This window comes from Castanea sativa, chromosome 3, assembly GCF_040712315.1.
Source record: "Castanea sativa cultivar Marrone di Chiusa Pesio chromosome 3, ASM4071231v1".
Lineage (NCBI taxonomy): Eukaryota > Viridiplantae > Streptophyta > Magnoliopsida > Fagales > Fagaceae > Castanea > Castanea sativa.
Window position 1 is genome coordinate 53,273,478 of NC_134015.1, and position 26,859 is coordinate 53,300,336.

At 33.3% G+C, this 26,859-nt stretch overlaps 2 protein-coding genes across 3 annotated transcripts; both read right to left on the reverse strand.

The window, feature by feature from the left end:
- Positions 1 to 260: 260 nt before the first annotated feature.
- Positions 261 to 14,071, reverse strand: LOC142628103 (PH, RCC1 and FYVE domains-containing protein 1). Of its 2 annotated transcripts, XM_075802082.1 has the most exons (9): positions 13,244 to 14,071; positions 12,545 to 12,631; positions 11,319 to 11,408; positions 10,923 to 11,003; positions 10,493 to 10,654; positions 8,274 to 10,370; positions 5,853 to 5,999; positions 2,350 to 2,639; positions 261 to 841 (listed from the first exon to the last, which is right to left on the reverse strand). In XM_075802082.1, the coding sequence occupies exons 1-9, from the start codon at positions 13,289 to 13,291 to the stop codon at positions 751 to 753; spliced, it is 3,093 nt and encodes a 1,030-aa protein (XP_075658197.1). In that variant the 5' UTR covers positions 13,292 to 14,071; the 3' UTR covers positions 261 to 750. The 2 variants fall into 2 exon arrangements, with proteins under 2 accessions (XP_075658197.1, XP_075658198.1); XM_075802083.1 differs by lacking the exon at positions 12,545 to 12,631.
- An 8,082-nt stretch (positions 14,072 to 22,153) lies between these two features.
- On the reverse strand, positions 22,154 to 26,649 carry LOC142627348 (HVA22-like protein c). Its single transcript, XM_075801191.1, has 5 exons — positions 26,468 to 26,649; positions 26,331 to 26,357; positions 26,101 to 26,223; positions 24,549 to 24,798; positions 22,154 to 22,349 (listed from the first exon to the last, which is right to left on the reverse strand). Exons 1-5 carry the CDS (start codon positions 26,527 to 26,529, stop codon positions 22,281 to 22,283), a joined length of 531 nt encoding a protein of 176 aa, XP_075657306.1. The 5' UTR covers positions 26,530 to 26,649; the 3' UTR covers positions 22,154 to 22,280.
- Between the last annotated feature and the right edge of the window lie 210 nt (positions 26,650 to 26,859).

Sequence of the window (26,859 nt, forward strand, 5' to 3'; positions counted from 1 at the left end):
AGAATGAATTCACTTTATGATGTAATGCACTAAGCATAACTCTCAACTTTTGGAGTCCATTCCTTGGCTCTTTTTATAAATGAACTGTTTGAACGAATTCCTCGAACCTTGACCTGGTGATTGGTCCTATTGGTAAGTACATTGATATAATTTAGGACTGACAGTCACAAGGAAAACTCTCTCTCTCTCTCTCTCAATCTACACCGATTCGAAATCACAGTAAATTACAAGCACACATTGCACTGTAGCTTTGATCTGCCTTTACATCCAAAAAGATGGGGTACCACTTCATTCAAAAAAATGGATTTATCTTGGCCTTTTGTCAAGAAGAGTACCTATACAAAATGTTAAGCTACTAATATTGGGTAAACGAAAAAATAATATTAAAAAAAAGGGGTAAAGGGAAGCACAACAAGAGCCTATTAGCCTAAAGAAAAGCGTGAGACCCAGCTGCAACCGTGTGGAACTTGTTTAACTAGCATTAGAGGCCAAGTATCCAAATTCCTCAAAATCAAATTTTCGTCTTTCCATTTGTTTTTTCTCTTTAAAAGCTTTCCTTTCTACATTCTGAATTTTCTAATGTCTCAGTCTACCTTTCTGATTTCTGACCCTGGATCCATGATGAAACTCCACTGAATGATTGACCAAAAAAAAATTTACAGTTTCCAGAGGAGAGGAAGAGGGTCATGGAAAATAGTTGTATGAGGCTTGATTTCTTCCAGCAAATGCTAGACTGCCAACTGTATTTTACTATGAAGTAAGTATATTGTGTCGCTCACATACTGTGGCCCCGTTTTCAGCCCACCATTTCTCCGCTTGTTCTTCCGTGAAATGCTTCCGGCTGTAGAAAAGCAAATTGAGTTCAGTACACATGGTAAATTCAATTACCAGTTCACAAGACGTAATTGAACATGCTGCACTGAATTCACTAGATTTATTCAGTCATATATTGTATTGTCTAAAAAAATTTGGTCTGCTTCCTTTCATTGGTAGCAAGTTATTGTTTCACTATTTTATGTAAAGGGGAGGTTGTAAGTAATCATAAAGTTGCTGGTGCTTTTCATAAGTATAGGGAACATACAAGCCTTGCTCTGCAGTTTTTCCAAAAAAAAAAAATTCAGGCTATGAGAGAGGGCCATTGGAACGAAGATATAGATATTGGGCGCTATTAATTTGCTTAATGCAGTGTGATTAGTGCATCGGCCAAGAGCCTTGTAGCTCAACTGGTTGGCACTCCTAATGTTTCTAACAGGGACATCTAGGGTTCAAATTTCCCCTCTTCCAACAATCAAATTATCAAATCAGTGTAATTAGTGCATTGGTTATTCTCCAACATTGTGGGCACATAGTCCACTTTAATTGGGTATGACATGGTATCAGGTGCGTCAAAAGTTGGACCAATATGTGGTCCCACATATCTTGATCCATTGATCTTATTCTTTCACTCATCTAAACTACTTTTGGAAAACATAGCTTAAATCAAAGAGGAAGAGATGGTATAAAATGTCCTCTATCCAGAGCTAAAACTTTGCCAGGATAAGAGGCATGCAAGTTGAGTCTGAGATAGATGGTTGAAGGCCTAACCAATTTGCCAAAGGTCTGAACAAAATTAGATAATATAGCATAAAGCAACATTAAGGCATCAATGTTTTCCCATTAAATTGATTCAAATCTTTGGCTTTTATACAGAGAAGTATCTTCAGTTTCCAAAAAAGATTCTTTTGGTGAAAAAAGAAATTTTAGATTTATCCAGATTGGAAGCAAAAAGGATGCTATCTAATTAAAAGGCACATATGCATAAATTTCACTCATTATATTTATATTACACACCCAGAGCATTGGGCTACATAATCTGTGGGAACAGGATAGGAGTACAACGTAGAAAAACTATAATGAATTGAATTCAAGTATCTAATCTAGAATTTATTTTTATGTAGCAGAATTGAGAAGAGAAGGATGAAAAGCAAGATCAGAAAAATCAGAAGAGGTAGACATAGCACCAATAACATGATCAGAGACAGATGGCTAGGATGGTTTAAGTATGCATATTGAATGCCAATTAACAATATGATTCAAATTGAAAGTTTAAACCAGCACAAAAACAATGACAAGGCTAAAATACTTCAGTTAATTGAAAAAAAATGCTTGTTATTGAATCCTACTAGGAAAAGATATGCCTTAATTCTTTGTTGAGTAGATTATCAATAAACTCCTAATTAAAAAGGTCATACTCGGAACATCGAGAGAGATGGTTGATAGACAACTTTATCCTGATTTTGGAAAGACTGATTTCCTAATTTTGTCAAGTAGATCATAAATGTTCCTACTGACAAAGGCAAGTGTAAATACCTGAAGCGAACACGTTTCAGTTCATTACCACCACCTGGCAAGGAGAACAAAGTTATATAGACGCCTGGTTGATCATGCACCACCCACTCTCCCTTTCCAGTTGGTTGCTTGGTTCCATTACATAAGGTTTTGTCTTTTAAATTGCTATTTGACTGAGCCTCTGAAATGGTTCCGTTTGCTGCATGGCTCTCATTGGAGAACTGGTTTAGAATATTGGAGGTGTTTTCAGCAATGGTGCCTTCATTATATCCGGTAGTATGTCCTGGCAGTCTTTCAGCCATTTCCTTCAGCTGTGGACAATTAAATCATTTAAAACATCAGACTATTAACTAGTTAACAACAGAGTTGCAAAGATAAGAAGTAACCCCACCCCCCCAACCCTCCCCCCCTGCCCCCCAAAAAATAAAAGAAAATAAAAAATATATATAGTTACACCACTTAATGATTTTATTTGATTAATATTTTGAAAATCTCATTGTTGAATTACATGTTTTTCGATTTGTAAATTAGTGATTGAGAAGGTCCTCTACCATCATGTTAGGTTATTCAAACCATGAAAAAATTTCTGTTACTATCCAGTCTTTCATCATATTAGTACTTAGGTTTGGTTTGTTTCAACAGAATATTTTCCGAATAATGTTTCTCATTTTCAAGTGTTTGGGGCAACTAAAAAACTTGGTGAAACCAAAATAATTTTTATGAAGAAGGAAGGTTTAGTTTTTGTGCCCATTCTACTCACCCTTTCCATCCAGAAAAGATGGATTACAAAAAATTTCCCAGGTTAGAGAACTTTCCCTGCTGTCCTTCTTTCAGTCAGTCCTAAGTCCTAACTTCTTTTTTAGTTAATCCTACGAAATGGTAATCCGAATGGCAACAGGCAACAGACTTTATCTGGGTTTAATTCCTTGACTCCTACCCAATCCTGCATTGGATTAATTCCTAGGAAGCACAGATACGGACAAGGGTACGGCACCCTAAATGAAGTATCTGTGCTTCCTAGATTAATTCCTTAATATTGAGTCAACCCAGTTCAACTGTTCAAGCAGGCATCAAAGGAATTAAATGAATCCAATGCAATAAATATCTGAAGTGGCATTTCAGCCTCAAAAGAACAGAAACCTCCAAAATGACAGAAATATCCCCAATATATCCAAAATAATTGAATACCCCTTAATACCTCAAAAATGCTACTGAAACCTCAAAAATCAAAATGACCAACTTGTTCATGACAAAAATATCCCTAAAAGCCTCTAAAATGACTAAAATATATTGAAAATCTATAGAATGACATATATACCCCTATAATCTCCAAAATGATCAAAATTCCCTAAAAACCTCTAAAATACCATCAAAACATTCAAAATGACCAAAGTACCCTCAAAATCTCCAAACTAATCAAAATACCACCAAACATACAAAATGACAAAAATAACCTTGAAACCTTTAAAATGACCAAAATTCCTTCAAAACCTCTAATATGACCAAAATATCCCTAAAACACCAAAAAGACAAAAATGTCCCCCAAATCCATTGAAATGATGCAAACCCCTTTTGAAACCCCTAAAATGACCATGATATGTGTCAAAGTTTCGGGAATTGCCCCCAAACTTTTAAAAGGACACAAATTTTAAATTTCACTTTGGAGGTTTTAAGTGTGTAATTATGCAAGTAAATGTGCAAGTTTAGTTCATAGTTTTTGTTAATTGTTTGATATTTTTTGTGGATGTTGCACTCTTATTTTGATTGTGCTCATTAGTGTAGTTTTCAATAATTTTATTTTGATGATACTTATTTTTTAGGTTGATTTTAGTTGTTCAACAGGCACCCTCACCTGGCGCCATTCCTAGATCTAGAAGCAAATGTGCAGGCCAGGCTTGAATTCAGAAAAAACCAGACTCTTTTTTGTTTGAGCTATTCCCATGCACATAGACCGAAAGATCTCAGCTTTCCTGGATTGGACAAGTACATAGAGATCTTTGTGGGACTGAGGAGAGTCTCAATAGATCTTTTCTAGGATTCCTTTGTATTTTAAAGTGGTGAATAAAATTTTCTATTTAATATCTAAATAAAAATACAGTAAATTGTGAGTTTTTGTATGAGCCAAATGCCAGAAAATGTTTTCCAGAACAACCTCAAGAACACAACCAAACAACAGAAAACAGTAGTTTTTACTAAATTTTCTCAGCTGAAAACATTCTCCAATAGCAAACATTTTACACTGAAACAAATGAAGCCTTAGTGTGAGAGTGTTCACATATAATCAGGTGACAACTTTACTTGCATTATACACCACATACGGAATCTCAACAAGATTGACCACTGAAAGTATGACTTATTATTTAAATCTTAAAAAAGGCATATTATAATTGCAATGCCCATGTAACATTTAACTCCATTGATATCAATAATACTTGAAGAGCTAACTTTTCAGTAACTATTGGATCTCAACCTTATATATGTGTGTGTATATATATATGTGTGTGTGTGTGCATGTACTTTTTCATGACATTTGTCATTACTTAAGTCTTCCTAGGTATGACATCATTCAGAGATTCACTAGGTGATATTGGAAAAGTTACAAAGAGAATTCTAATGGGAAGGAGTGCAACGCTCCTAAGTTTCATTTGGTCAATTATGGAGTGGTATGCTCCCTCTTGAAGGAGGGTGGTTTGGGGATTCACAGGGGGTGGGAGGAAAGAAGGTGGCTCAAGTTTCTCATGGTGTTGAACGTTTGGAAAAGTATTAGAGGTATGTGGGACTCTTATATAGGCATTTCCATTTTGTTGTTGGAAATGGATCAGAAATCTGGTTTTGGCATGATATATGGTGTGGAAATTCTTCCATCAAAAAACTGTTTTCCTGATTTTTAAGTCTCGGCTACAAATAAGAACGCCTCAGTTGCAACAATTAGATGAGTGAACAATATAATAATCTGCTCTAAGTATTGCTTCTAAACGTCATCTTTTATTTAATTAAATCTTCCAAGAGCTTCAACAGCAAGATTTAGCATAAATGGTATCTTTTCAATGAGGTAGTCCTCCTCAAATGTTCATTGTGTAGTTATCACATGTTGGGCTAGTCTCAAACTCAAGATAGCCCCCACATATATGGCATTGGTGGAGTTTCACTTATTCCCACCATATGCAAGAAACACAGTTATCCAGACCAAGCACCCTAAACTTGTTTGTGGTGGAAGTTTTGCAACTTGGATAGCTTCAATTAGCTTATGGAGAAACAGAATATATTCACAATATGATGTTTATGCAAAAGGTCAATTATGTATACAAGTTGACTCACCAAGCCATTTCACTATTAAAACTTCTCTGCTCCTAAGTTGAATGTTTAAAAGTCAAAACCTACCATAACTAAATCTTGAAACTCCGATCATTACAGAATTTACAGGGACTAGTTCTTTCAAATCCAAATAATAGAGTGAGTGAAATCAAACTTATTGACGATACTGAGAAAAATAACCACAAAACTTGAACATACAAATATCTTACTTGAGCAGTTAGAGACTTGATAACTTCCTTTGCGGATTTGCATTTTTCAGCTTCATCTTCTGCAATGGCAGTGACCTCCTTCAACTGCTTTGATGTTCTTTCTAGTTCAGCTTCAAGATGTTGGGATTTTCTAGTAAGATCTTCCACCTATAAAGTATTATCATTCAATTTTTACTTAGCATAAAGTAAAAAATAAAAATAAAAAAGTAAATAAATTGTTAATCATAAATTTGATGCAATAAAACTGTTGGAAACCAAGTCATTAGAGTCTCTGTGTGATAGATGCAGACAAAATTCAGTTGTTTCTCAGATAATATATAACAGGAAAAAGATTCAAATATCATTGCAATATTTATAGTGTTGATGAGAGTATATTGATTTGCCATATACTTCAAATTGTAGCTTTCATGGACAGGAGTAAACTATTTAAACATAGCTATTCTTGTCCAGTTAATACCACATTATTTCTTTTCTTGTTTCAGCTGTTGCAGAGACTTATCAAGCTCCAAACTCCTGTATATCTCGGTACTTCATTTTACATAAGCTATGCTTTTTTTTGTTCCTAGATCCATTCTTATTCGCTGATCTCTCTCTGTTTCTCTCTAATTTTTTTTAGAAGTACAGAAATATTCTATTGCAAACAGACTACTTCATGTACAATTGACATAAAGAAGTCTAAAGAATTACAGATAAGCAATATCATGTATAAAAAGATGATGACTTTCTGTTTATCTCTAATAAGAGAAAATTGGACCAACCATTTTTATCTTCAAGCTGGAAATAAAGGTAACATCTTGCCTACACCTAAAAAAAATTATTTGTAGTTTGACAGGTTAACCGTGAACATTCTCTCAGCTTCTTGGTAGTTTTATTTATCACACTCTATTGCAACTTCAGACTACCTGCTTAGTTTACACGTTTATTGTGCTTTTCAGAAAATGCAGCCTTCTTACAAAGCATCAGGTACCCTCATTATGCAACATTGCATACATTAGTTTTACACTTTATATTGGCAATTATAGACGCACATTTTGGTTCTTGAACATAAAACCTCACCCTCTGTCTTGATCTAACAAGGAGAGGAGGTGCCATCTGAGCTAGCATGCATTCACAGTTGTGAATAACTTCATCATATAAAAATTCATTTTCAGGAAGACTATAACTACGCATTCTAATTAAATACTGAATTGTGTACAATGCAACTTCAGATATTTCCATGTTGCATTACATATTTACAATTTTGAAACTACTTCTCACCACGGATATTGAGTGCCATTCATATCACTACTAGTTTGTTGTTCCTGAGGAAAACATACATAAATGGGTTGATTTTAGTGATATTCACCATCACTGATTTGTTTGGAAAATCTAGTACTCCCCAGACCCTTCAAAACATTAACTTGCTGACTTCACTAAGTTTCAAAAGCTTCAACTTCACCATTGTGCATCACACATTGTGGGTGCCTGTACATCATTAGCACTGTAAATGGTCCTATCTTTTTGTGAATTTACATTTTAAAAATGTCTTTTCTTGAAGTTGAGTTACTATAAATGGTCCAATCCCTTTCCTGCTCTGCATAACCCGCCCTGCCCTACTCTGCCCAGTGCAGGTTTTCCCTGCCTCAAAGACGTGATGGGGCAGGATAGATTTTACTCTTCCTGCTGCGTCTCACCCCACCCTGAATGAGGTAATAGAATACGTTAAAAAAAATCAAATTATAAATACGATGTGTGGAAGGGATTTAATTTTATATATACATATATAAAATTCAATCTCTTTTACACATCGTATGTATAATTTTATTTTATTTTAACATATTCTATTACCTCATTAATGTCAAAGCCACCTTATTAGTGATGGAAATACCTACAACCCACATCGTATCCAACTTTCCCTGCATAGGTTTTCCCTACCCCAAAGATGGGACAGGAGCACCCCTAATCTGACCCCAACCTGCCCCACTGCCATCCCTAGCAGAAATATGTGACAAGAAGATCTTCAGGCTTCAGGTAGCAGTAAGATATCTAGGTCTCTCAGTGCTTTTAACATGGCTTGAAGATTGCCCCATACATAATTTTCTTTGGTGAACAAACTAGTCATGAGGTGACTATACCTTTCAGCTGTTTTCAACAGATTATTTTACAACTGAACGTACTTCCATACCTCCCACAACTAGGTCATGTTTCCCCATAAGAAAAATGAGAATGCTGAATGTGCCAAAGGGAAGTACAAGGGAATGAAGTCACGATATTATAATTTATTCTTTCCAAAAAAAAGGGGTTGGGGGGTGGGGGGGATTGGGGAAGAAGACTCTCTAGAGCATTGACAAATACGTTTATCACATTCCTAAAATTTGAAGTAAATAAGAATTAAATCTATGCATATGCATGCAGTCGCTAAAGCATTTTCAATATGCTTACCTGAGCCCTTAAATTTATGATTTCTTGACTTAAACTGCCATTTCTATTCTTCGAATAATCAAAAATTTCTTCAGAAAACCGAGCTGGGCTTGACTTTTCTGAAACAGGAGACGTTGATCGAGAACCTATTCTGGAACCAGGAAGGGAAACTGATGAAACTTTCTTTGATGTTGCAACAAGAGAGTCTGATGCTTTTATGGAATAAATTCCCCCAAACTGAAAATTTTCATTCAGAGTGTGAAAGACACGGCTATCATGCAATTCCGTTTTCATGTCAGGCTTTGAACGCCTGGTTTCAAATTGATTGGCCGAGCCAAAAGATGACAATCTGGAGAGTGTTGTCTGTAGTTTATTACCTCGAGTCTCTTTATCCATGGCCTCATTGGATTTATGATACATATTTCCATTTTTGGATTTAGGAGGTCGCAGAATAGAACCAGATTCCAGGGCCTTCTTCAGTTTCATATAACAATCATCACAGACCCGATATGGCCTGTTCATATTTGGAGCTAAAGAAGCTTTCAGAGATTTTCTGTTACTGCAAGCTTTGCAAAAAACCAGCCCACAATTATAACAATTGTGACGTTTTCTTCTGAAACCAAAAGGATTGTGACAACCAGTACATATAGAGTGGTCAGCACTAGATACAGATTTATGAAGACATATAACAGATGTAAAGTTTGAACCACAGGCCACACTCTTTACTTGCTTATCCTTTAAAAAATTGACAAGTGTAGGTGTGTTTCTATGAATATTGTCTCCATGGCCTAATTGCCCATTTGAACCCTTTCCCCAAGTATAAACCTCTGCTGTGGAAGTCAGAACTGCAACATGATATGAGCCACAGGCAATCTCCCCTACAAAACTTCTTGAAATTTTACCTTCTACGCGACCAGGAAGTTTTCCATCAGCTTCAGGACTGCCCAATTGTCCATACGCAGTACTCCCCATTGTATATACTTGTCCTGAGGTCGTCAGAGCAACTGTGAGATTATAGCCACAGGCTACTTGACAAATATTTTGATTAACCAATGCAGTGACGCACTCCGGAATTAGTCTAGATTCTTTATCACCATGACCAAGTCGGCATTTATCTCCATCCCCCCAGGTAAACAGCTTTCCAGAACAAGAGTAACCAGAAGGTTCAGAATTAGATAATTCATTTGTCACTTCAACAACTGCGGCAGTGTGCCAAACACCACATGCAACCCTTGTAGTTCTCTGTCCTTTCAAAGTTTCCACTTCCCGGGGGATACTTGTGCTACTACACTCACCATGGCCAAGGACACCAAAGGATCCATCCCCAAATGTAAACAACTGGCCAGCTGCTGTCGCAACAGCTGTATGCCAAGGTCCACAAGAGATAGATACTACCTGAATACCCTCCATGATACCACTTACCTTTTTAGGAATCCAATGACTAACTTCACTTCCATGCCCAAGCAGACCAAAGTTGTGAGTACCATCCCCCCATGTATAAAGATCTCCAGAACGTGTAACAGCACAAGTGTGATACTCCCCACATGCTACTAATTCAATGTTCATACCACTAAGAGTGTCAATGAGCTTTGGGTGGGAAACATCCACTTCAACACCATGCCCAAGCCTGCCTCCAGACTCCTCTCCCCAGCTAAAGATCTCCCCTTGTCTTGTGGCAAGCACAGCATGTCTGCCACCACAAGCAATATTATGAACATCTAGAACTACTTTTGATTCCAATGCCTTAGGGAGAAGGGCATCCATCTTGGAACCATATGAATTCCCAAGCCCAACTCTACACATGCCAGCACCCAGTATTCCATTCCCAATACCTTCTCCCCAAATGAAAACATCATTTATGGCATCAAAATCATCTTGACCAGATCCATGGCTTGATGAGCTCACAGCACTAGATAAACTAACTCGAAATGTCTCTGTTCCTGAATTTTGACCATTTGAGTTGTCTACAGGTGACGAAGTTAATGTGGAATTGGGAACAGATTCAGCTTGATAGGAACTTTTATCGGCTGCAGTATATGATATTATGTCGCTGAATGCCTTCCCCAGTCTAGTCTGTGGTATATTCTCGTGAGAAACCTCTTCTGTATCTCCTGGATCCTGTTGTAATTTAAAAAATATTAACCCAAGTGAACTGTAAATGGTTAATAGTTACCAGAACTTTATTAAACTAAATACAAAATAAATAAATAAAGTTTTAAAAAAAGTTCACTGCTACTGACAAATGGAGCAATAGATGGAGAACTTCTTCGTGTACGAGAATGTGGACTCTCTGATGATACACTGCCACATCTTGGTTCACTTTTCCACTTGTAGTTAGCTCGACTAATCAATGCCTTGAGACCAGCAAACCAACCTTCAGCTTCCTCCTTGTCTTTACATATCTGTCCATTGGTTGGTATAGTGGCAAGCAAATACAACAACAACAATCAAGTTTTAGTACCAAAATTTGGGAACGGTTTCAGACAAAACATATAATTTCTAAGATGGCATCCTGCCTTATTTTTCACAAATTAACAAATGAAGCAACTAAGATCATTACAAATAACAGTGACAAAACAATTTTCAATTAGTGATTTCTATGCTTTATTGTCACTGATCAACTAAATGACCTTCTTAAGAAAAAAGAATAGACCACAGAAACACACTCACCAAATCCAAGGACCTATCATTGTATATAAGTGAAAATGACTGATATTCCTTTTCAGGCCGAGGATACCGCTGAAATATTGCCTGAAAGATAAATCCAAAGTCACAAATGTCTAAATTTTGAGAGTTAAGGATAAGCAAATGATAGAATAGAATGAATATATTATCTAAGTAAAAGAGAAACAAAATATTAAAAATTCTGACAATAATAAAAGGGTTCTAATTAAACCAACAGAAGTTTAACTCTCAAATATAAACTTCAACTAAAACATTCTTTTAAACTTGTGCAAAGTTCATTTGAATTTTTTTCTGAGATCTGACAAAATCAGTTCAACAGTAATTTGAGAGGCTATCCCCACACCATTTTCTAAGAAAGAAAGAATGACTATAGAAGCTTACAGTTCGCTGTCCAGGAATAATCCGTGAAACTTGACTTATTTTAAGTTGTTTCTCTTCATTGCCAGAGTACCATATCAATGCAGACTCATCCTGGGAAAAAAAAAAAAAAAAAACCCTCAATCATCTGAGTAAATATAGAGAAACAAAAGAATGTTGTTACTTTCATGATTATATTCATATCGGAAGTTACATACATTAAGGGCCTAAAAATTAAAATTAGGTGGTTGAAATGATGGAGATTTATAACCTGGCTGAACCCAAACCAGAGAGAAGAGTTCAGTCATACTTGGGACATCCGGCAGCAAAACAGGTTTGCCTAGTCATGATTAAACCCCAACAAAGTAATTTGGATAACCTGATTGTGGTCTTAGTTTGATTTGTCCTTTATATAGAAGATACATTTTCACCTAGAATGCCAACAACCTAAACTGAAAGATGTTGTCAGTCTTTTTGCTAGGTCTCAGCAAAACTCAGCTTTGGCTGAAAACCAAGAATGGAATGTCTTTAATATATAAAACACATTTCTTTTTTTTTTTGATAAGTAAGAAAGTAATATTATTAAAAAATAAATAGAAGGAAGAATACAATATATAAAACATATTTCTTTTTAACTCCACAAATAACATGCACAGAATATAACAGTGAAAGAAGATACTTTCGTACTAAATTGGTTATCTGGTTTGGAATTGTTAAGCATAGATTTTTCAAACAATACGTGGCTGTATATCAGTTGATACATTTTCCAATAAGCAGCAAAGAATTCCTTTGAAAAACAAAAATCCTTTTGTGCTTAAAGTTACTCTCTAGGGTAGCTAAGCCTCTAAATTTATTCTATTTAGAAGAAAAATAAAATCAAATAAACTTTGCTCAAATTCCTTTTGCTTCTAGTGGCAGAATTATTAAGACTTGCATGAAAGAATTTACAAACTAAGCCTTATTGAGGTTTAGGGACACCTACTTGTTGTTGGGTGGATAACATAGGAAAAATAACGGAATTTGTCTATGTGTGGTTGTGGTGGGTTTAGCATTAGAAGGATCTGTGGAAATGGAATTTAGAGTTGTTATTGCTTAATAATAAAAAAATAAAAAAATAAAAGAATTTAGAGTTGTTAAAGAAAGGGTTATGGGAATGTTTTAGGATTTTTTTTTTTTTTTTTACAATTTCGTTAACGAGTTAGTGCAGAATTCAGAAAAGGGAACAATTCCAAATTGCCAGAGTAACTCACAGAAGAAAGCCTGAATGGGCAGAACTTTGGCTTCCCTCTGCGTCCATACTTTAGAAGATATGACCCCTTTTTAAGTGATGCAATGGCCTGTAATTTAAAACATAAGATAAAGTCACTACAAGAGCTCCAGGTGTTTTCATACAAGGACATAATTTGTGAAAATAAAACAAAAACACAAAAATGTGATAAAGGGAGACTGAATACTTCATGATTCAACACCTTAATTGAACAGGAATGCTGCTTATCACCTACTCGATTGTTGCTGCATATAACATCACTAATGAACATGCAAAAAAACAACAACAACAAGACAGAGGTTATGATTGACTGCATCATGGGTACTCTTTTTTTTTTAAATCCGAGTACAACCCTACTTAAGCGTGACTATAGTAGCTCCCGAGCATTACAACTCATGACCTACCCTATGGCCTACACTAATACCCTAAACATTGGACCCTTGCTACTGCAAATTAATTCACTCTTTACATTACAACAATAACAACGCCTTAGTTCCAAGATTTCAGGGAGTCAGTTAGGGTCGGCCACATGTATATACAATTCACTCTTCAACAAAAAAAAACACAAAACAATTTTTTCCTATCTAAAATTAACAAAATGCAATTGAATTAAAAGCATCACACATAACATATATATAAAATGCGAAACGAAAGCAAAAGGCAGGTGAGGACGGATTTAAACCTTGTCTACGTCCCTCTCGACGAGACTGGCTCTCTGCAAATCAGCCATTCAAGTTGCAATATCAGTAGAAGCTGCAGCTGCTGAGTCGCAGAACCAACGCCCATTTGAATTATACGATCCAAAACCATACGCCACTTGCTTCATGTAAAACAAGAAATCAATAGCAATGTACTCTCCAACGCAGATTGTGGAAAAACAATCCAATTCCTTCATCTACCCCATAACCACAACAACAACAACAACTAAATTTGATAATGCAGCTCCTGAACTCAAACCAAAAAGCCCTAGAAATCCACAATGCCAGAAACAAAAACAAACAAACAAAAAAACCACAAAATGTAGAAAGCTTTTTACGATCAATCTGAGCTCCGAAAACAGCTCAAATTCACGTAACCGAAACCCTAGAAACTCGAATTTTTCGGAACTTGTCGATTTTTTTTTTCTCACAAAAATCAACAAAAACAAACACTTTTGTGTTTTTTGAATCTGAGATGAGAAATTCGGCAAATGCTAACGGTTTTCGATGAATTTAGGCTCGTTGAACTCCGAAATGAAAACAGAAACAAATCAAAAAAAAAAAAAAAACAAAGAAAACCACGAATTAGAAAGAGAAAGAAAAAAAAAAAAAGAAGAAGAAAAACAAAAAACAAAAGACAACGAATCGTTTCGATTGATTGTGGGGAGAAGGAGAGATTGATAAAAATTGTGAATTACAGAGAGCTTTGAGAATGGTTAACATGCGCCTTAACGTGCGCCTCTCTCTCTCTCTCTCTCTCCCTCTCTCTTTCTCTCTCTCTCTCTCTCTCTTTCTCTCTCTGTGTTTTCTCTGTTTTTTTTTTTTTTTTTTTTGCTTAACTGTTTATTTCTTTTCCTTTTCTTTCTTTCTTTCTCGCTCCTAAATTTTTTTTTTGTTGTTTTTGTTTTGACAAGTCAGCAACTAAAATCTTGGGGATGGAGATGGGTCGTATGGTTGGTTTTTTGTCTTTTTAACTGAAAATAATGAAATCAAGTTTTTTTTTTTTTTTGGTAAGATTTCAAGTGGGCCCAGAACCCCAAAACAAAACGATAAAATTTGTGGGAAAGAATTTTAGAGTCCGTTTGGATATAACTTATTGCTGAAAATTGAAAACTGAAAACTGAAAACACTATAGCAAAATAATTTTTTAATGTGTAAAAAAACACTGTTCACTCTTTTTTTACTGTTTATATGCCTTGGTGCACTGTTCATGTCCTATGAACAGTGCACCAAGCGCTGGTCTTTAAAAAAAAAAAAAAAAAAAAAGCAGACACATGAAGGAAAACGGGGATCCAAACGGGCAATTAGTTTAATAAATAAATTATTTAATTTTTGGATTTTTGTTGGCATTTATTATTGGATAATTTTGTATTTTATTGTGAAAGGATTGGATATAGGGAGTGTTTGGTAGAATAGTTTGAAATGTGATTTTTGTAATTTTTTTGAAATATGTGTGAGTGAAAAAGTGTGTGAAAATATGTGTAATATTGTTTAAAATATAAAAATGTGAGTTTAAACTCTCAAACCAAACAGGCCCTATAATTTTTCTTTTTTTCTTTTTTTTAGGATCATATAATATTTCATTTAAACTACTATCTAACATCGTTCTTTTGCTATATATATGATCTATAATCTAATTGGATTTGGATGTTTTACATCTAATAAATAATAATTCATTTATTATAAAATTTAAAATATTAGATGGGACATATGGCACAAAATTAAACTCTAATTAAAATTTAATTTAGAATCTAATTGAATTTAGATTCCTTAATTTTTACACCTAATAATTCACTTGACACATAAATTTAAAAATTAGATAAGACACTTTGCACAAAATTAGACTCCACTTTAGGATTTAATTGAATTTTTTTCAACGTTGGTTATTAATATATATATATATATAGATGAGTCCATGAGGAGTGAAAGATTGAGATTAATCATGTAGCATGAGTTAAAATACACCCAATCACATTCACATGACATATTAATATTCAAAATTGAGTTAGGTGTCAAGTTAGATCACTCTACAACTATCATGATCAAGCCATTAGAGGATTGTTCGAGTGTTCATAACTTAAAAATAATACAATAAGAGGTATATAGTGTATCATATATATATATATATATATATAACTATTCAATGAGTGATTTTCTTGTGTAAGGATTGTATATAATATTTCTTTTAAATGAGGAGTGAAAGATTGAGGTTAATCATATAGCATGAGTTAAAATATACACAATCACAATCATATTAACATGACATATTAATATTCAAAATTGAGTTGGGTATCAAATTAGACCACTTTACAATTATCATGATCAAGCCATTAGAGGATTATTTGAGTGTTCATAACTTAAAAATAATACAAGAAGAGGTATATAGTGTATCATATATCACTCTACTTGTTTCGATGGAAGTCATGTAAATGTTGTTTTCCGCATTTTCCAGTGCTTGATCATACAAAAAAATAAATAAGTCAAATGAAAACTATTTTTAGTCAACATAAAAAGTATGACTTATTTTTAGAGATCGTTTTCCAATTTTTTTTTTAGAAAACAACTATATCTTACAGCAAACTAAACAAGAGAAATTAGAAGATTATTTTTCATCTCATTTAAGATTACTATTAAAAATAGAAAAATTAGATAATTTTATAGAAAATATTTTATAGAAAATTACTAATTTTCTAGAAAACATTGTCACTAAAAAAGATAGAGCGTTGTGTAACTACTCAATGAGTGATTTTCTATTAGTCTGGCTTAAGTATAAACTACCGTTTAAAAATAAGCATGCACCACCAATTTTGGCACTCTTTCAACAAAATGCAATTCTAATGTCATTTCTTTCGTCATCTAACACCATTTTCCAGTGGAACATTCCAAATTGTCCTCTATAATCAGCTAGGTGTACGGATTGCATGCTTTGAGAACTTTTTAATTTAGGTGGTTTCATTGTTAGAGCATCCACATCTCTTCAGCTAAAATTTTGTAAAATGAAAAAAAGTACAACTTTTACATATTTTTTGTAAAAAATCACCCACATCAGTGGGTGTATAAAAGTGCAAAAACGTGAAAACCCTTAAACGAGCTACAGTACCGTGTAAATATACACGAGTACTGTAGCTTGTGTATAGATTATTTTAATCTTTTCGTTCGCTCCATTTTTCCTCTCTCTCTGCTCCGTTCTCAACGACCTCAACAAACTCAATATCAACACAGAGAAATTAACACAGAACAGCTCCTCAATAACAAACTCAGACATACATTTGCTCCCAAAAAAAAAAAACACACAGATACACAAACTTTGGTCGGCGGAGCTGCGGATCGGAGCTGGGATCGGTGGTGCGTGAATCGGAGATCACGGCTGGGCTAGGCGTGGATCGGAGATCGCGCTGGGCTCGGCGGTGCGAGGATCGGAGATCGCGCTGGGCTCGGCGTGGATCGGAGATCGCCGCTGGGCTCGGCGGTGCGAGGATCGGAGATCGCGCTGGGCTCGGCGTGGATCGGAGATCGCCGCTGGGCTCGGCGTGGATCGGAGATCGCCGCTGGGCTCGGCGGTGCGAGATCGGAGATCGGAGATCGGAGTTGGAAGATTGGTAGAGAGAGAGAGAGAAAGAGAAATGAAGAGAAGGAGAGAGAGAGAGACATGAATCAGAAATGAAGAGAAGAATCACCAAAAAAATAAACAGTTGGCGCGCGCGTGTTAGTTGAGAGATATAATTAAAAAAAGTGAAAAAATTATTATTTAATTAATAGAGGTAGTAGGATAGATGAACTGATGTGGGTGATTTGTAAAAATGAATGTGTAAAATTTTAAAATGAGGTTTTTTGTGTAAAATAGATGAAATTTTTAGCTGATCTGGTGTGGTTGCTCTTATGACGTTAAAATTTTAGACATTTGTTTTATTTTCTCTTTTTCTTTATTTTATGGAGCTGCACACATACAAAATTGGTTTTTTTTTTTTTTTTTATAGATTAAATTTTGTAAGGACGTGATGTAAAACTCGTGTTTTACTTATCTGATTCTAACATGCCACATCATCTTATCATTTATTTAAGAATAAGCACAACCATACCCAATCAATTCTAATACACATACCACTGCGTACCCTTAGTACGGTGGTCACTCCACAAGTATAAATACTTGTGAGGTGTGGGGGTAAAGGTTGGGATTCAAGTCTTCAGGAGGGAACTCCACACACATATACACTTAAATTAGGCTAGAGTATAATTCAATCTTATATATAAAAAAAAATTTAGAATACTCATATATAAATCCAACTAAATTAGGAATTTATTGAGATATTATTATTGGGTTTGGCTTACCTCCAATATTTTTTTAACTGAATATGTTATTTTGTTTAAAATGTACAATGGCATGTGGTAGTGGATTTTAATTTCCACGTTTTATTTAGTTAGTGGATGATAAAACAGTTTTTCATTAAAACAAAATGAGATTTCAGTTAAAAAGTACTGGAAGTAAGTCAAATTCATCATTATTAGGTGTGGTATGAGAGATTAAATTTTATAAGGATGTAGTGTAAAACTCATGTTTATTCTTCCAATCCCAACATGTCACATAATCTTATCACATATTTAAGAATAAGCACAACCACACACAATCAATTCTAATACTCATATATAAATCCAACCAAATTGGAAGTTTATTAATATGTTATTAGGTGTTGTAGGATGTATTGAATTTTAAGTAAAATACTAATGTATCAATCTCTAATTGGATGGTGTAAAACTCACATCCTTACCAAATTCGGAGTTGTGGTAGGATATATTAAATTTTAAATAAAATGTTGATATGATAAGATGATGTAAAACATAGGTTTGACACCTCATCCTTACCAAATTAAGACTTTTTTTTTTTTTTCTCTTCTCATTTTCTACCTTCATTTATGAGAGGAATAATTTCTAGAACACAATTTAACCAAAAAAACAAGAGTCTAGAACAGAATGTTTTTCATAGTCTTTTCTTTTTTAAAAAGAGAATAACATGAAATACCACTAAATTAAGCATAATCAAGTAGTATAGAACTACTAATGAAAATGATGTTAATAATAGATTATGGTTAAATTTATCACCTCAATAATTAAAAAAAAAAATTATAAAAGAAGGATGTGTATGACCATGACATGATGACATTATTTTTATTTCTACATTTGAGATAAGTGTTTTTGGCTAAGGAGCAGTCTCCTGAAATTTCTGCTTCTTTTGACTAAAAATTCCAAAAATTTAGGCGCGAAATGGGCTGGCGGGAAAGGTAAGCGCCTGGGGTCCAAAGTGGAATCTTCCGAGTCAAATTTGAGTGTGTACAAATTAAAATAGTGTTCATGCTTCTGTAAAATAAAGAAATAGACATTATACAGTTGTGATATTTGACAATTTTATAATTTTATATGCCTATGAAAGGTGAGTTCCAGTTAGCTCAATTAAAAAAGTTTCTGATAGTTGTATAAAATATTTGAGATTTAATCTCTACCTACACAAATAATTGATTGGTGTTTTGGTTTGATTATAAAGAGCTTATAAGAAATTTGAAAGTTCAATCATTGCCTACACCAATAATTAATTGGTGTCTTAATTTGATGATAAAGAGCTATCATCACGAGCGGACACCATAAGTTGAAACTTTCAACCAAAAAAAAAATCTTAGAGGCTAAGAAATTAAATTTTTTATTTAAAAAAAAAAAAATTTTAGCAACAAGGGGTCGGCTTCTTTTTTTTGCCCTCATTTTTCTATTTAAAGATCACATAAAAATAATAAAGGTCACTTAACTATTAAGTAGGTCAATTTGTCTTTTAGTTTTCAAAATGTAATTGTCTACTTCATTATTTTATAACTTAAAAACTTAAGTTAATTTTGCAGGGTAATTACAAAAAAACTCACTTGGGGGCACCTTACGTCTTTACCTATATGTGGTTGAGGTCTCCTCTTTTAGAGGCCCAAAACATTAAAATCAAAAGCAAACAAACCCAGTTTCAAGAATCACAAAAACAAAATAATCGTAGTTTCAAAAACTTTAAAATGTTTTGTGTTTTAGTACTGCATGCTTCATTTTTTCTAAATTTTTTTTCTTTCATTTTTTCTCCAAAAAAAAAAAAAAAAACTTTCATTTCTTAATCACAACAACCATAGTTGATATCAAACTCGAAATACAAACCCAATTGGTTTAATTAAGTTAAAATAAGCGGCTTGGAGCCTTAGACAATAAAATAAGATTCTTTGAATATTTTTTTTAATTGAGCATTTTGATGAAAAATATGTGAAAAATGATAAATTTTTCTTGATTTAAAAGTGCAACTTCAAATGTCTTTAAATTAAGCTAAGTTAAGACCATTATTAAGGGTCCGTTTGAGATTCGTCTATTTTGTTGTAACTGAAAACTTTTTGTTAAAAGTACTATAAATAAAGGTAAAAGTTAACTGAAATAGTACAGTGAGATCTATGAATAGTCACAAAAATAAGTTGAATAATAAACTAAGTTGGCAAAAATATTCTTTGCCAAACGGACACTAAAAGTAAGGTTAAAAACAAATTAAGCAAACACACAATAAATGGGATAAAACTAAAGCTCAACTAAAAGAGAACAGTGTATTTTATAATTCAATATCTTAAGTTGAGCAACGCCATTTCATAGTATGGTTATTAAACAAAGTAGTGAAGTGCCATTTTGCTTAATGCTTAATAAGTGGAATCAGTTGCACCGATTGCCGCATGTATGTATTTAGTTGATAATTAGTTTAGCCATTGCTTAGAGTTTGGGGTTAGTTGCAACTTTCCCGCTCTCTCTCTCTCTCTCTTCTTTTTTTCTCTAGTTAGCGTCCCTTTGACATAATTATTTTTGTCAATTTATTTTTCTATTTAGCTTATTTTTGCTATTATTATGGGTCTCACTGTATTTTTTAGTACTATTCATGGGTTTTACCATACTATGTTAGCTAACTTTTACCTTTATCTATCATACTTTTAGCAAAAAAATTTAAGTTTTAACAAAATAAGCGAATCTCAAAAAGATAATTAGATGTATATACATGGAGGAAACTCAATGTACTATTCATTCATAACAATATATTACTAAGAAATAAAGTTTGGTATTTTTATTTAGAGAGATTGTGAATTTCTTCATGGTATCAGAGCTGTGAATGTCCATTTAAGGCTTCCAATACTGAAAATGATCTTTCTATTCCTCCTTCAAACAATTCTGGTTTCAATACCAACTCTAGACATGAAATTCTTCTTCAGTTTTAACAGAGATCACAAATCTGAGAGTCTGAGATAAAGATTAAAGCTCATGAGGGAAAAAAAAAATGCTTCAATCAAATTTTCGAGATAATTGACAGTAGGATGATGTTAAGTATGTAAACTGTGACAACCTTGTATGCTGCATTGCATAGGCAGGATATTAATTACTGCACGTCTCCAACCAATTCACCAGAGAAATAGAAGTAACATGAAATTGGTTATAATGTGAAGGCTATATTTTTACTTACTAGTAGGAACAATTGTATTTATTTTTTGAAGAGGAGTTTTTCAGTTTTTCTGTCTTTCCCCAAAAAAATAGGAAAAACTTTTTATCTGGTTAATAAAGCTCCACACTTCTTCCCCTACAGCTTATTACAGTCCATAATTGTTCGAAATCTTACCTTTTAGTGGGTTAGACAATTGTGAAGCTTTGTTACTGTCGTCATAATTGTCAAAACGGGAATTGTACTGTGAATTATTTTTTAACTTTTATGTATCATGTATTGTAAGATACACAAACCCCTACGAGATTTGTTTCTGTAACTACTTGACGTATGGTAACAGGTCAGAAAATTACACACTTGAGAGAATAGACGGGCGTTAAAGACTTTACATACTTTGTTAGAAAAAAAATATTAATAATACAAAGCATGTGCAATTATTTTTTAGATTGTTAATTTCTTTTATCAAAAGATCTTCAAGAGATCTCTTATGTTAGAATAATGGTTAAATTAATAAATTCATCATTTCTTTATGCAGGGATGGAGGGAGATTTTGACCATGGGGCAGTGGCTCCCCCTAATTTTTATTAAAAAAATAAAAATATATATATATATATATAGGTATAAATTTTATGAATTTTGTTCTATAAAATTTACACTTTGCCCCCCTTAACAATATCATTGATTTTTTTTAGGGTAATATTATAGTCACAAACTTTTTATAACATTTTTACAACTACTACTGAGATAGTAAATTCTTATTGGTTTGCATCTCGGCTCATTTGCAACTCTAGCATTTTCTTCATTTTAAAGGGCATACAAAAAATTTATAAACCTAAAATCTAAAACAAAATATACAAGTCCAAAAAATTAGCCCAACAATAAGAATTACCAATAATAGCTTAAAAACAATTAAGCTCAATAAACCAATTTTATAAAAAACGAACAACTCAACCCTTTAAAAAATTTTAAACAAAATAATTTAGTCCTTACCCAACAGCAAATGCACACATAAAAAACAAAAATTAATTAATTAAAAAAACCCTTAACAGTTAAGCAACAAAGCTTAAAGCTGGAGCAGTCGCATGCAATTAGTAGCAAAGTTGCCCCTCTAACTTAAAGTTCTGACTCTATCCCTGTCTCTAGGGCTTTTAAAATTTTAAGACAAGTAGTATTTTATCATCTTTCTGTCTCAAACACCCTTTGCTTGTTTAGATTAAGTGGTAACTAATGATAGAGAGCAAGGCAGAAAATAGCAAATTATGAAAGACACACAAGGGTTAAGGGAAAAAAAATGCAGACTCAAATAAAGATAAAGACCCATCTTAATTTCTATGGAGAACATAGGAAAATTCATGCATATAACCCCAAGTCAGCCCATATATACTATTAGAAATTAGGAAACAATAGTCAATAGAGGGTAAATTAAATACATAATTGGATTAGGTGATATTATTATATATATTCAGTATCTTTAGTGGCTACAGACCAGAATTAGGAATGAAAGACATCATAACCAAACCATATATAGAGACCACACTTCAATAAATATAATCATCATCGAAGATCATGTAATTGTTGCCCCTCCTGGTTCTTGCTTCCCTTTCAGCCTACAAAATAGAAACATAAATATGATCCGAATGCATCCCAGACAAACTTATATTACAAAAAAAATTATTATGGATGAGTCAAAAATTTTGAATTAAGGGAAAAATAAATAAAATACATATATAAGAAAAAAAAAGTTATAAACTTTTATTGTAGGTCAAAATAGCATTTTCCCTGTACAAATGAGCTAGGAGCAGCCCAAAAAAGATGTTACCCTTTGTGTCTTGAAATTATGCAACCTTAAAGATGGTATAAATGCTAAAATACTATATTTGCAACTAAAACACTAAAAAGTGGGTTACAACAAAGGTGCTATAACTAAAAGAAATAACACTTTAGCTGTAATAAGCTGTTATCTTTGACAGCTTACTGTAACTATATCTTATAAAAAAAAATTTATTTTGAAGCTTTCTCTCTCTTCTTCTCTTTAAAAAAACATATTTTATTTCTATCTTTATTTTTTTTTCCTTTCATTCTTCTCTGTTCAGACCTGCCATTCCTCTCCTCTTCTTTTATTTATTTATTTATTTTAGTGGGTTAGATTAGCCACCGGTGAGTGCTTGGCTGAGATTTTGTTATTGCAATGGCTGGTCGTTTATGTGGTGGTTGGTTGTGATTTTGGTGGATGGTTATGGTTATATTTTGGTTTTTTTTTTCCGCTTTTTTCTTTTCTTCCTATGGGGGGTTGTAGTTGCCATGGTGGTGCTTGTGACTTGTGGTGGTGGTAGCTATGGTGGGTTGTGGTTGTTACAATGGTGGTTATGGGAAGTGGGTGGTGGAGGAGGTGGTTGCTATAAGTTTTTTGTGTAGTTGTTTTATTATTATTTTAATGAGTAGTTATATTATTTAAATGATGTGGTAAAAAAATATAGAAGTTTTGATATTTGATGTATCTTAAAGTGGGGTGGTATAATAAATAAAGTAGGTTTTTAAAATGTTAAAATGCTACAATTTTTAGAATCCTTGATGGCAACGCTCTTACCATTGTTCAAAGTCCAAATTTCTATTTGAAACTAACAAAAATTATAAGGTTTAATTTGTGGCATTCTTAAATTTTAGAGTTTAATTAATAATTATAAAAATTTTATGGGTTTAATATGAAATTAGCCCTAGATTATAGGCTTTAAAGCGCAATTGACTCTAATTTTCCTTGAAGGGTACCCTATTTGTGGCAATAAGATGTCAGTCTCTAAGAGCCAGGTCTCTCATTCTTACACTAAAAGAATCCATGGGCTGGCGATCTTTGCCATCCAATTACCAAAATGCAAAAGGGCGTTATCAGTTATGTACTTGTGTTAACTTTTATTAAAGTCAAATGAAATTTTGGTTTTCATGCTAGTCCCCAAGTCATAATTATAGGAAAACATGTTAGTTCAGGGACTCTAGAGTTAAGAAATCTAATCCAAGTTGATTATTGTCTTTGCCAAAATTCTAATGGATTTATGAAATATCTCATTCTCTCACATAATAATGTTGTAAAATTTATGGTAGAATCAACTGTTCATATAATCATGTAAGAGTAAAGAGTATTAGTCCTAACATATTAAATAAATAATTCCTTGTCTCACATTTTTGAGCAATTACATTTTTATTTTTATTTAAGATAAAAATTATACTCTAACCCAATTTAAGTGTATATGTGTGTGAAGTTCTCTTCTAGAGACTTGAATCCCGGCTTTTAGCCCCACATCCCACAATCACTTAATACTTACGGAGTGATCATTGCGCCAAGGGCAATTACGTTTTAAATCATATACTTTAGTGGTGTTTTCAAATTAAACCCTATAGATTTGCAAGTTTAAAATAGTATCAATTTATACTACCTAAGCAAATCCGAAAACTCCAAAATTTAAATTTAGATGATTTTTTTTTTTTATACAAGATAGAATTCTACTCTAGCCTAATCTAAGTGTATATGTGTGTGAAGCTCCCTTTTGGAGACTTGAACCCCGACCCTTGCCGCCCACACTCCACAAGAGTTTGATTTTTTTTTTTTTTATATGAGAGTTTAGAGTTTGATTTGATATTAGTGAAACTATATATTTAATTTGTAATAATCTTAATCTTCATGATACAATTTGAAACTTTTGACAACTAAATAATGGATTTAAAATGCAATTTACTAAAAAATTAATAATAATACATCGAAACACAACACAACCTAAAAATAAGAATACACCATGCATGGTTATTGATCATACCTTGCTAGTGGCTATAAGCATTTCAAATGCTTCCGTTCCATGTTCTTCAATATAATTCTCTGCAGCTGTGAGAACATCATCGGGCTTTTTGAAGACGTTCTTCTTTCGTGGCACATACCAAATTTGACAAGTTTTTGGGTCCATATAGAATGGCCTAATGAAGTTTCGATAAACATATGCTGCCCCATTGAAGTGCGGTAGGACCAACCAGCATGAAAGAATTAGCTTAGCATAAGGCCAAATGGGGAACCTGAAAATTGAAAATCAATGACAATCAAGAAAATTTTAAAAATCAATTTTAAGAACTTAAAGCATTTAAATATAGTTTCCCTTTGTCACTCTTATAGGTTAATTTTTAGCTCATAACAAGTTGGGGTGGGAGATTTGAATTAACGTAGATTCACACCATGCTGTGAACCGAAAATGTCACAACGTTTATAACCTTAGCATTTGGTGCTAACATCTTGTGAGTCGTCTGTTGTCCCAAAAATTCCTATAAAAAAAATCAATCTTCTCTAGGGACAATAAGGAAGATTCTCCATTTAAATAAAAAAAAATAATTCTTTGTTAAACTCTCCATTTGTAACCTAAAGAAAATAATTATCTTACATTAAAATAGATGCATTTTATAATTATTACAAATTTAAAAGTGTATCAAGTGATTTAAATGAAGTAACACTCTTGCACTTCCATATTCAGGTAATAACATCTTAATATGTACATGTCATCTCTCTGAAATCTTTGAGTCACTAGGTCTTGTTTTGTTCAATTTTAGTGCCTAAATTTCTTTCAACGTTTCACCAAATGTTACAGAAGTATTATAAAGGACATGATGTCAAGATTCGCATGAGCCTTGTAACCAAAGCTTTTTTGAATCACTCTCCCCCACTTATTGCAACAATATAAAGTAAATGGATGTATAAAGTTTCGTTGCTCCAATTATTAGTGTTTCTTCATTTATATTTATATATATATATATTATTATTTTAAAATTTTTTTTTCTTTCATCCTTTAATTTTTATTGGTTGTAGATTTATCTTCCAAATTTCCCAATGTGGGGTTTTTTCTTTTTTGAAAAAAAAAAAATCTAAATGAATAAGCTTTTAAATTTATAACTTATACACAAAAGGTCAATCTGCCATAGGGCTTTTACAACAGATCAGGAAAAGCCCTTGACAAAAAACAACCAAAAGAAAGAAAGATAGCAAAGCCCACTTTTAGATTGCCAAACCCAACTAAAGCCTAAAGGCAAAAAACTCAAAACTCATTAGCAAAGGATGTATGCATATATCATCCATAGTAGCTGAAATTTGCCAGCCCACATATGAATCCCAGTGTTAGAGACTGACACTGCAACTATTTTTTATTTCTGTGCTCTAAGAAACCTTGATGATTTCTAAAAATGCACAGTACACACACAGAGTCTAATGTACAACAACAACAACAACAACAACAAATTAACTAACTGCAAACTTGTGATGATTCCTAGAAATGCACAGTACGTAATACATACACACACAGTCTAATTTAGAAAAGCAACAAATTAACTTACAATTCAAGGACTTTAGCGAATGTGAGCTCAAAGAGTGTGAGCATGGAATAGAGAACCCAATATGTAAGCCATTGCTGATCATCAGTACGAGACTTGGTCTCTATAGCCCTGATTGAAGCATACCTGTAAAAACAACACCATAGAAAAATGTGAATGGACACATATATTCATGCGCATAGCACATGTTGTGTGCACATGCAGAACAAAACACAAATAAAAAACACACTTACAGTGGAAACACAAGAGTGACTAGAGGCCTGAAACATGAAAAAAATTGAATCTAAAAAAGGGAAACAAGCAAAGGAGAAGACAAAGAAATTAAGCACAATGTGAATGTGTACAATATAATGAGACTTGAGAGACATACAAAGCAAGAACATCAAAGTTCTTAGCCACAACTTGGAGAAAATTATTCCCGGATGTACCCATTCCTTGCTATTGCTCTTTAATTTTGTTTCACTACCTTTGGAACTTTTACAAAGAGAGTGTGAATAGTGACTACACATTACACATATAACATCAACCTTATTAAAAAAGCAACTAGAAAAGGTACACAACAAAGAAATTTGGAAAAGGTTTTCTGATGGGAACTGATTTTCCGGGGGAATCTAAAGCTGCACGAGGAAAGAGGCACCGAATTCTTTTTGAAAATATCTGCTGTCAAACACTGCTTGACGTCTATTCAACCTGAACAGTTTTAGTTGAAAATAAAATTTTTTTGTTAAAATTATTATAAGTAAAGTCAAAAAATTAATAGAA

Bases quoted from the DNA above. Each gene is read 5' to 3' on its own strand.
- LOC142628103 (XM_075802082.1), bottom strand. From the start codon at position 13,291: ATGGCTGATTTGCAGAGAGCCAGTCTCGTCGAGAGGGACGTAGACAAG. The intron at 11,409-12,544 runs GTGAGTTACTCT...TTTTTTTCCCAG, and splicing joins GCCCATTCAGGCTTTCTTCT to GATGAGTCTGCATTGATATG. The intron at 2,640-5,852 runs GTAAGATATTTG...AATTGTCCACAG, and splicing joins TCAAGTCTCTAACTGCTCAA to CTGAAGGAAATGGCTGAAAG.
- LOC142627348 (XM_075801191.1), bottom strand. From the start codon at position 26,529: ATGGGTACATCCGGGAATAATTTTCTCCAAGTTGTGGCTAAGAACTTT. The intron at 24,799-26,100 runs GTAAGTTAATTT...TTCAATTTTCAG, and splicing joins TTCGCTAAAGTCCTTGAATT to GTTCCCCATTTGGCCTTATG. The intron at 22,350-24,548 runs GTATGATCAATA...TCTATTTTGTAG, and splicing joins TGCTTATAGCCACTAGCAAG to GCTGAAAGGGAAGCAAGAAC.